This window comes from Numida meleagris, chromosome 7 (assembly GCF_002078875.1).
Source record: "Numida meleagris isolate 19003 breed g44 Domestic line chromosome 7, NumMel1.0, whole genome shotgun sequence".
Classification (NCBI taxonomy): domain Eukaryota; kingdom Metazoa; phylum Chordata; class Aves; order Galliformes; family Numididae; genus Numida; species Numida meleagris.
Genome location: NC_034415.1, coordinates 14,092,672 through 14,103,492, shown reverse-complemented (window position 1 = coordinate 14,103,492; position 10,821 = coordinate 14,092,672). Strand labels below are relative to the sequence as shown.

The window sequence follows — 10,821 nt, the reverse complement described above, 5'->3', positions numbered from 1 at the left end:
CAGCACTCAGCTTTCCGCCTGGCCGGGCCGGGCCGGGGCCCACGGACCCCGAGGCCCCCGGCCGCGCTCCGCAGCACCCGCCCCGCGGCGGGAAGGAAGAACCTGGTGCTAAGCGACTCGGTCCGCCGGGGACCGGGAGCGACGCCGCCCGGCCGCGACCCTCCGGGACTGGACGTCGCGGCCGGGCCGCCGGGCCGCCGCGCCCTGCCTAGGCCCCGCCGCGCACCACCCCCGGCCCCTCAGCGGCGGGGGAGGGTCCCACCCGCACCTCACCTTGGAAGCGTCGCCCGCGACGGAGAGGTGCGACCATCGGCGTCCCCGGCAGCCCGCCGCCGACCTTCGCCGAGCTGCCTCCCGCCCCCCTCCGGCCCGCCTCCCCGCCGCCCCGCCGGCCCCGGTAGCCGGGCCACGTCCCTGCCAGCGCCGCGCAGGCGCACTCCGCGGCGCAGCCGCCGCGAGGGGCGGCCCCGCGCCCCCGCAGCGCCGAGCCCAGCCCGCCGGGGCCTCTTTCCCGCGCTGTCGCGGGCCCGGGCGAGGCCGGCGCCGGGCTCATCGCGCGTGGCTGCCGATAACGGGCCGCGCTACTTTCGGCAGCCGAGAGCCGGGCACGCCGGCCGGGGTGGCCGCACGGCTCCGGCCTCGCTGCTGCCGTTCGCTGCTAAGCCGGGCGGCAGCCGGGTCTGCCGAACCTTCCCCACAGCTCCGCGCCGTCACCGCGGCCGCGAAAAACAGCGCGGGTCGGCCCTCCCCTCGGCCCGGCTCGCGTCGCCGCTGGCTCCCGCGTGCCCCCCACCGTACGACGCGCTGCCTCGCACCGCGGCTCAGAGCTGCCGCCCGTCCCTCGCGCGAGGCGGTGACACCTGGCATCCGCTCCCCCTCTCTCGGCCTTCTGGTGCCCGCGCGCCGAGCGCCCATGGTAACGCTCCCGGCAACGCCGTGCAGCCGCGGGCCTCAGCTCTACGCCGCCGGGCCGGGTGTCGCCGGGAGCCCGGGGCAGCTGCGGCGCGAGCTCCTGCAGCGCGACGCGGGCAGCTCCGGGCAGAAGCCTGCAGGGGTTCTTGTTTGTTAGAACTCTCCTAAAAGCTTAAAACACAGAACTGAAGAACGCTACTGGGAGACGCGCGTGCTGCTCTAGGGAACACAAATAGAAGGAATGTACTCCGAGGAGAAGCAGCAGCTCCAGGAGCGGCTTCCCGCAGGCCTCCTACCTGGCAGGTCACCTCGGCGTGACCGCTGAGGGGCCTGCCACAGAGCGGTCCCGCGAGGCCCTGCCCGCCGCAGCGCGGCTCCATGTGGGCAGCGCATTTCGGAGGGCACGGCGACAGGGCTCCAAGCCCCGCTCCGCGAGCTCACCAGAGCAGAGCGCCACACAGCATGAACTGAGAAGCTACATTTAAAAAAAAAAATACCAATACACTTCTACTATTAAAAGTTACCGGTAAAAGTTCTTTCAGTACAACATCAAAAATCGCAGCCTTTACCTCAGCAAGCTCAGAGCCTTTTTGAACAGCAGCCGTAGCTCTAGAGAGCATCGCTACCGCGGGTGGGGGCGCGTGGCCTCGAATTTGTGAGGGCGGGGCGGGGCGGGGCCGCCTGCCCGCAGCTGGGGGCGCTGGAGGCCGCGCCGCTGCTCTGCGGGGTCGAGTACGTTGCCTTCCACGGCGCGGCCCCGCGGTTTCGCGTCCAGGCCAGCGGCGGCCCGGCAGTGCAGGCAGTTCCTTACGGGCGGGCGGGGGTGTAAGAGAGCGGCACGGCGCTCAGCGGGCATCTCCGTGCGAGCGCTGGGAATCAAGGAGAGCGCTAAGCTTCCGGAGCTACAGACGAGGTTTCTGAAGCTGTGAGTATGGAATCACACCGGTGCTTGTCTGACCAAGGAGAAATCTATTCTTTCTTTCGTTCTCTTCAGATTGTTTATAGTAACTGAATGACTTTTTGAAATAACGCTTCATATTCAAAGAAAAAAAAAATTAAAGGATAACCAGAGAAACATGTCGGGACCAAAGGTGTTGCTCTGTGCGCTTCTCTCACAGTTCCAAGGAATTCGGACAGGATGTGCTTGTCCCACACACGCATACACCAGCAGCTGTGCTGTGCTCTTGGTTTCTCCAACCAAATACCAATTATTCTAAGCAGCTCTATTTTTGCAGTGGGTTTTGGTCAGCTTAACGTTTCACTTATTTACTGTTCAATCAACCATGACAATGTTCCCTAGGAAAAGAAGTGATTCAAGTCATAATCATATTTCTATGATTAAGATTTTGAATATCAAAACCACTGTTTTTTATCCCGTGGTAAGAACCCCTTTGCTGCCACGCACCCCGTGCCGGTACCTGCTGAGGAAGCTGGTGGGCAAGCCGTGGGGCGGTGCTCCGTTGGGTGCCGCAGAGGGCAGCAGGCGGCGGTACTTTCCGCGCACGTCTCATCTCCGGCGCTCAGACGAGCGCTCGGGTCCCACGGCGGCCGGCCCCCGTCCCAGGCGGTGGCGCAGTGCGAGCGCTCCTCCAGGCAGGCAGGGGGCGCGCGCCTGGCCCAGGGGAAGGCCGTGCGGCGGCGCCCCGCCTCGCCGGGCAGGCTAGGACCTGCGGCTGCGCAGTGGGCGCGGCCTTTTCCCCACTGCAGTCGTTGCAGTCGTTGTGCGGAGCGGGCCCCGGCCTAGGCCTAGACCGGACAGTACCTGGCACGATGGTCAGTACCGGCCCGTACGGGACCCCCGCGCCGTAGGAGAGCTCTGCCCTCCGCTCCGCGCCCGCCGCGCGACTCTGCTCGCCCGGATGGAGCGCGATTGACCTGGGCCCGCCGCCGGCTGATGCGGCTCTAGCGTGGCAATGGCTGCCTGCTGCGCCGCGGGGCGGGTCGGGGCGGCTCTAACGGAGCCCTGCGGAGTCCGGCACTGTCCGGCTCGCTCCCGCCGCCGTCCCCCCGCTGCCGTCTCCCTGGGCCGCCGTCGGCCCGGTTCCGGGGCGAGCCCGGGCCTCAGGCGCGTGGCGGCGGGAGGGAGCGGGAGCCGCGGGCGGGCGGGCGGCGCTGAGGCCGGGCCCGCTGTTACACGGGCCGCGCAGGCGGCACCTGGCTGGGGCCGGCGGCTGAGAGGCCGCCCTCGTCCTGCCGCGGGGGGCTGCTCTGAGACCTGCAGGCGTGGGAGGCGTCCGACTCGGGGCGGTGCTGAGACAGCTCCTCGTGTTTTTGGTGGAGGGAGTTCGGGTGAAATGGCCGAGGGACTAGCTCTGTGGGAGTGACTGGCGGTGAGCAGGGATACTGCTGTAGTCTGTGCAGACAAACGTTTCATTAACAGATACAAATTCTGTTTTTCTCCTGAAACCATATGAAGTCATGGACAGGAAAGTTGGTTTGAAGGGTACAAATCCTGCTTTCTCCTTCTTAAGATGATTTTAATCCCATTGTGTAAGAAAACCTGTCATTTTATTCCTCTTCACCACAGTACCTAGTAACAGTTCATTTAGCTGAGATGGCCTTGGCTTACATGGTTACATGGTTACACGTTAGTAACATCTTATTTTTCTTATTCAAGGGGTTTGTGAAAGTTGTCAAGAATAAGGCCTACTTCAAGAGATACCAAGTAAAATTCAGGAGAAGGAGAGGTATGGCTCAATTCCCTGTATTGCTGAATTACATTATATTGACAAATACTGTTACTTTTTTTTTTTTTACATTTTTTCCACGTTGTAACTGTTGTTTTTCAGAGGGAAAAACGGATTACTATGCTCGTAAGCGTTTGGTAATTCAGGATAAAAACAAGTACAACACCCCTAAGTATAGGATGATTGTGCGTGTTACTAACAGAGACATCATTTGCCAGGTAAGGTCTGTGGTGCTGGCCGCTTATTTTGTCAGCCTTCCAGAAATAAACAGAAAAGGGGGATTGTTGAGGCACTTCTTGGTTGTTTTCAGGTGTAAGCAGTTTTAATACTTTGGCTTCTTGGAGAACAGTTTTAAAGGTTGACACAACGTCAGTAATAAACCATAGTCACAGTACAGAATAATTTTACTAATGTCAACATTCTAAAACAAGATTGTGATAAGAGATTGTACTTTTCTAATGATGCTGAAATATGTTGAAGATTTTAGGGAAAAACTTTATATTTTCTGCTGTCTTTGAAGTGCTTTGAAAGGGGATCTTTTTTGCTTGCTTGAAAACTGCTGTGTGATCTGTCAACTCACTTGCTGCTACATAATATCTAAAGGTGCCCTCACTTTCAGGACTTTTTACTGTGATATTATGTGGATCTTGTGAAGCAGATAGGCCTTAAGGTAGTTTCACTGAGATTAAAGGAGTCTGATAAATAAGAATAGTAGGCACCTTTTTGTGGTACACGGTTGTATGTTGCATCATGTAATACAGTTTCTCACTGTAGTTCATTTTCGTGGTTCATTTCCAGAATGTTCTAGCATAAGCACGTGTTAAGCTTAAAGCTAGAAAGTTTTCTTGTTTCCTTCTTCATTGAATAGTTTTATCTATGGAGAATAGTAAAGAGTGTTTAAAAGCTGTTCTTAATCAGCTCAGACTAAACTATATGGCCTTGATGAAATTACTTTATCTCTGAAATTCAAAACAAAAATCAGTGGTGGCAGGTGCTTGCATCTGACCAGTCGTGCCTTTCCAGAATGTGGGAACTCTGGAGAGAGGGGGGCAACTTTGAGAGGCAGAGGAGGTGTGGTAGTCAAATGGAGATGGTTCTGATATTATTGTTGTCTCACAGGAGACCCCCGAGATTACAAGTATCTTATATCTTAATACAGTCACTCTGTAATGAACAGTGTCCTCACAAACACTCTAATATTTTTGCATTTTTCAGAGATGAGTAATATTCTGTGTTATATGAGAACTACGTGCAGAAAGTACAACAGAATGCATCTACATATGTAAAAATTCTTTGAAGTGTTGCTTTTGTTGGCAGTTTCCCGGTCTCTTCTTTTATATGAAGAAGTAAATAAAAGTGGTTGCCATCATTTATTTTCTCTAAGCCAAATATGGGTTAGAATGCTTAGCTTCAGTACTTAAGGAGTTAATTATGCCATAAGAAATTTTTGAAATGAAAAATGAAACAGAGCTCCTTGAGCTCTCAAGAAAAGCAGTTTGCTGGACATTTCTATACAGAGTTCCAATTGGCTTAAGTACATGCCAGAGAAATGGCAAATGGGGCCCACAGTTACAGTGAGAAAACTAATCGTCGTTTTGTGGGTTTTTTGCTGTTGTCAGATTGCCTATGCCAGGATTGAAGGCGACATGATTGTCTGTGCTGCTTACGCCCATGAGCTGCCAAAATATGGTGTGAAGGTTGGCCTGACCAATTATGCGGCAGCATACTGTACAGGTCTGCTGTTGGCACGCAGGGTAGGTATCGGTCAAATTGTATGGAAGTAGCTGCTCTGTTTTTTTAAAAAAGGGAAAGCTCACTTTCTTAAGTGGTATTGGTGGTACAGATACCAGATTCTGTGGGCTTGTCTAAATGCTAACTTGTACTCTCTACTGTATAGATTTGATGGCCTCTTGTGACTGTCAAATCACAATGAGAAATATGACAACATGCAATTTCAACCCCGGCAGCCCATTTTTAAGTCTCTGCACTTATGTTTGGTGGAGGGAGGGAGTCAGGACAAAAATGTAAGAAAAGTACCTTCAATAAGAATTTAAATACATGTAAGCTGTATTCATCTATTTTCCTATGAGCTTGTGGATAGGTCTTAAGTTTACTAGTGTACCTGTTGGAACGAGAGATTGAAATACAACAGGCATGTTTATTGCAGAGGTTATTACAAGCTAGTATGGAATGTAATTTTTGTAAAGAAATTTGTTGAAGATTCTGTTGCAACTTTTGTGTTTTAATTTAGTGATGATTCTTCATTTTGGCTTTAAATGGGCAGAATTTCAGAAGTGTTGCTTTTGGTTTTGCTTTTTTTTTTCTCCCCCACAGCTTCTGAATAAATTTGGCCTTGATAAGATCTATGAAGGCCAAGTTGAAGTGACTGGTGATGAATACAATGTGGAAAGCGTGGACGGAAAGCCTGGTGCTTTCACGTGTTACCTTGATGCAGGTCTTGCCAGAACTACTACTGGAAACAAAGTTTTTGGTGCTCTGAAGGGTGCAGTGGATGGTGGTCTGTCCATCCCTCACAGGTAATGGTCTCTCTGGAATAACTCTTTAGAGTTGCCTGAGATAATTCTGTGTGTGACAGTCTACTTATACTGTCATTTTTATGCTGAAATAGCTATTTTTATAACCCGGTAATGATTAATTTAGTGTAGGTTCTGGGATATTTGTTTAGTTGGGCTTTTTTTACTCAAAGTTGCAATTCTGGTAGCACTGCGATGAATCTTGTGACTATTAAGAGATGCTGTTAAATTTTTAGAAACTGAAGAGCCACTTCATTGCTTTTACTTAAAACCATCTGGTGATTGAATGCACTTCAGTAAATATTCTTTTTAAATAGTTTTCCCATTGTTTCAAGACTTTAGCAAATTGTGTGTAGGTATTAATTGGGTGTACATACGAGATCCAAAAACGACCACTGGTGTTTCCTACATTTGTCAAGACAGTAGCAAGTCTGAGTAGTCCACCTGCACTTAAAATTTCCGTGTTGAAGTTTTGGTCATTCCTGTCAGAGACCATGTGCGACCGAATCAAGATTTCCGGCAGTGGTACCTAACTCTAATACTACACTTGACTGCTTCTTTCGGACAGCAGCAGTAGGGAAAAAAAATCTGATATCTGTTGGGGATTTTTGTATTCTCTCATGCTGTCCTGGAGTTGTGTGTTCTTGCTTGTGTTTTTGTTTTGTCTTTTTGTATGTTTTTATTAATTCTTCATTTCTAACCTGGCTGCTACATGATGATACCCCAATGACTGACCACTCTGTAGTAGGTCCATGGTGTGTAAATGATGTACTGCACAGTTTCAAGACGGGACTGATGGCAGCTGAGATGAACTTTAAAACTTCTCTTTCTTCTTTATATTCATTTTCTTTACATTTCCATTTTTAATTAGTGTCCTATTTTTCAGTTATCTATAGCAGAATCTGATCTCAGTCATTTCTTTGTGGAACCTGCTTTTGAATCAGAGCGTTTGGGGAATATGTGTTATTCTGAATTGAACTGCTCTTTCACAGTACCAAGCGTTTCCCTGGTTATGACTCAGAAAGCAAAGAATTCAATGCAGAGGTTCACCGCAAGCATATTATGGGCCAAAATGTTGCAGATTATATGCGTTACCTGATGGAGGAGGATGAAGATGCTTACAAAAAACAGTTCTCCCAGTACATAAAGAACAATATAACACCTGATGGGGTAAGACTTATCTGTCCGGCTCTTGTCCGGTAGTAGCGATGTGGATCTTATTGTATAGGGTTTTCTCTAGTAATGCAATTAAGCTCAATATGTAAAATAGTAAAGTGATTATTTTGTGTGTTCTCCGGATAGATAAAAATACTTTTTCCCTTATTAAGGGCTCTGTAGCATACAGTAGGTTTTCTGAACATGAGGGCTTCTTTCCTGATTTGAAGTTTAACATCCTGCATATTTAGGCATCCTAAAACAGACCGCATATTTTTCCTGATACAGAAATTAACTCTTAAGTTTCTGTGCTTGGCTATCCACATGTTCCTAATTCTGCACTGCAGCTGTGGTTTCTGAGGATCCGCCTTCTGTCAGCTCTGTTTTACACTGTGTGACATTATTGGTAGCTATAGGCTCCGGGCAAACACAGAAATTCCCAGCCTAGTTCTGTTGCAGAAGTCACCGTCTTATGAAATACATCTGGTTTTATACGTCTTATTTCAGTATGACTTGGAAATTTTGAATATATTGCAGAAAACACTAAAAGATTGGTAAAATTACCATGGTGCTTTTTTTAACTTCTTTCAGATAACTTGTCTTCTGTTCGGTTTCTATTAGTGGCTCTGAAGTTTGGAACATTCTTATGTTGGTTTTTTTGGGTTGTAAAAAGAAAAAAAAAAAAGTAACATTTTACAGTAAAGGCCAACTTTGTATCTATTACTAAACACACTCTGCATTCAGAGAAGATTTTCCATGAAGTGTCTAGTCATCTTAATTCATCAGCGGCAGAGACACTGAAATTGGGGAAAAAGAAGGAGGCAGAATAGGGTACTCTGGTAGCTTCTGCTGTTGATCTGTGTAACTAGACAGATCACCTCAGCTTTCCTGTTTACATGTTAAAGAATAATTATTTCTGCATGCTGACCTGCTACCCAAAGTTCTGTATGTTACAGCACTGTATTAGCTGTCAGAAATGACTGCTTCGGTGTAACTCTGCTAACGGATTTCTGTCGCTAGCAGACTCCTGCTACTGGGGATGATGCAGGATCTTGTGTGATTACTTAACTTGTAGCTGCTTTCATATAACTTCTCTTACTAAGCAGCTTTGTAATGTGTACCAGGGTAGAGTCTGACAAGTGGTAAGACTGCATCTGAAAGGGTTTGTGTAAAATAATTCTGCTTTAATTTAAGAACTAACTTTTCAGATCACTAACCTCTGTAAGGAAAGTAAAAATTAATTTTTTACTCAAGGCAGAAGTAGAATAAGATTCTGTATTGCCTTTCAATTTAAGTGCAGGGAAACTAGACCATAGGAAGTAAGATTCAGAGGAAAGAGCACTTCCACTGTGAGATGCTAGCCTGTACATAAGAGACCTGGACATAGTCTGTAGTTAATCCTCTTAGTTCACTAACTATAAAATAAGGATAAAAGTAATTCCTTAGTTTTGTGTCCAAGTTGTTATTTTTGATATTTAAATATTTGGATACTTCTGGCGATAGCCAGGAATTCTAGTAGGTTTTAACAGTGATTTGCATGAAGGAAACTTATTAAAGGGAATCACTTGTAAGCTGTATTGTGATGATAACTGGTTCTAGTGCCCTCTTTGGTAGGGATATCTTAGTTTTTTATACAGTCTTACAATGGACCACTGCATAACTGTAACAACTTCTGCTTTTTCAAGATGGAAGAAATGTATAAAAAAGCCCATGCTGCTATACGGGATAATCCAGTCCATGAAAAGAAACCCAAGAGAGAAGTCAAGAAAAAGAGGTAAACATGAACGTAACTTCTCTGTTGAAGAGATTTTAATTAATGATGGCACCAAGTAGAGTGATCTCTATGGCACTTGTGTCAAAACTTGTATTTAGATCAGATTAAGATACAACGATTTATATGTAATTTTGTCAGGAAAGAACTTGAACGTGAAGAATCTAAAATTTAAAGGCTCTTAACCATGCAAAAAAAGCTCAGGCAGTAAAGCATGTCTTTGGCCTGAATAGCTGGAATTCTTTAAGTGTGTATTTGAATGCTTTGATGTTTTCAGGGTTAATTCCCTTCAGGAGAGGGCAGGCTGACTTATGTGTCAGCACTAAACTATTTTGATTTTTTCAGAAGTGTGAGAGAAGAGAAACTAAGGCACAGATGTTGGAATGGACGTGATAGTGTCTAGTCACTTAAGAGCTTACCTCTTGAGAAACTAAACAGTATTTTTTTGTGGTGCCCTAACTAAAGAACTTAGGAAATAGAGCATGATACAGAAATGGTAATATGTTCTACCATAGCATTCTTAGTCACGGTTCTGATGTACGTCAGCTTCCTTCATCATTGTTTTTGCCTTTTTCTGCTCTGATTAATAATATATCATACCATGCATTTACGTTGCAGAGTGAACAGTACCAAGATGTCCCTCGCCCAGAAGAAAGACCGGGTTGCTCAGAAGAAGGCTAGCTTCCTCAGGGCCCAGGAGCGTGCAGCTGATAGTTAAGACAACTTCCACAATTTTCTATGAAGCTTTGGAAAAAGTGGCAATAAATTTATTGACTAAGCAACTGTGTTAAGACTGGCTTATTAATACAACTTAAAGGTCAGAATATTTTTTTTTTTATAATCCAGATACTCTGGAGCCTTAAAGATTTTTAATATAAACTCCTTCAAAGAAGATAGGTGGTAAAGACAAGAATACCACACTAGAATTATTCCCATAACAAAGGGGAATAATTTTGAAGGTAGAATTTGTTCCTTTTACTACAGGAAGACTTAAATTTAAAAAAAAAAAAAAAGCTGTCACAGGTGCTTGACAATTTTTCTTTCAGCGTACATAATGCTATGGGAGATGTGTATGTATCTTAAGGAAAACAAACCTCCATCGTAGAGAGCCTTAAGCTTTTAGGAACACGAATAGCAGTGCTTTCCGTACTGTAAATGAGTACAGCTGACAGTAATACACGTTGAAATATTGAAGGTTCCTCCACAGAGTGAAATAAGTACTTAAAGGTTCTGGCTGCTACTGAAGCAGGTACTATCTTAAGATGAATTTTTTTTTATTATTATTTAGGGGTTAGACAGGAGAATTTACTCTGAAGTTGAATGTATTTGCTTAATTATAGAGGTTGTAACATGCCTTATTCTACAGCTGTCTATGAAACTGAGATGTTTCTCATTAGACTTACTGAAGTTGCTTGCACGCTTTCACCAAGTAGGATACGCTGATGAACTCTTTGCTTTAAGATACTGATGGATGGGAAGTATAGCTATTGGGAAAAAAAAAAAGCCTGTTACTTATTGTAAACCAAGTATATATTTTTTCTTCCAATGAAAGCTCCAGCTTGGTGCAGCAGCAATAACAATGAAGGTTCTGTATAGTATACTGCACTATTAAATGTTTTCCAGTTTTTCCCATGAACTGTTCAGAATGCCCTCCAGTACTTTGGGTTCAGTAATTTTTTCTGCCCCAAAGCTTGTAGCAATTAGTCATGTTTCCACCAAGAATATCCTGCTTTAGATTTCAGTGCATTGCTAGTTATAAATA

At 46.5% G+C, this 10,821-nt stretch overlaps 2 protein-coding genes across 7 annotated transcripts in view; one reads left to right on the top strand and one right to left on the bottom strand.

Annotated features, from left to right (window-relative positions):
• The window catches only part of EVI5 (ecotropic viral integration site 5), a 66,792-nt gene extending 65,212 nt beyond the window's left edge, over positions 1–1,580 (bottom strand). Inside the window, exon 1 of one of the 6 annotated variants that reach the window (XM_021404788.1) lies at positions 1,482–1,580. In XM_021404788.1, the coding sequence (XP_021260463.1) occupies positions 1,482–1,532 (51 nt within the window). In that variant the 5' untranslated portion in view covers positions 1,533–1,580. Of the gene's footprint in view, positions 1–273; positions 397–815; positions 1,417–1,436; positions 1,459–1,481 lie in introns of those variants that run through there. The other 5 variants (XM_021404783.1, XM_021404782.1, XM_021404787.1 and 2 more) reach the window with 5 other exon arrangements.
• On the top strand, positions 2,555–9,841 carry RPL5 (ribosomal protein L5). Its single transcript, XM_021404812.1, has 8 exons — positions 2,555–2,685; positions 3,530–3,599; positions 3,702–3,817; positions 5,219–5,353; positions 5,934–6,136; positions 7,126–7,303; positions 8,974–9,062; positions 9,678–9,841. Exons 1-8 carry the CDS (start codon positions 2,683–2,685, stop codon positions 9,775–9,777), a joined length of 894 nt encoding a protein of 297 aa, XP_021260487.1. The 5' UTR covers positions 2,555–2,682; the 3' UTR covers positions 9,778–9,841.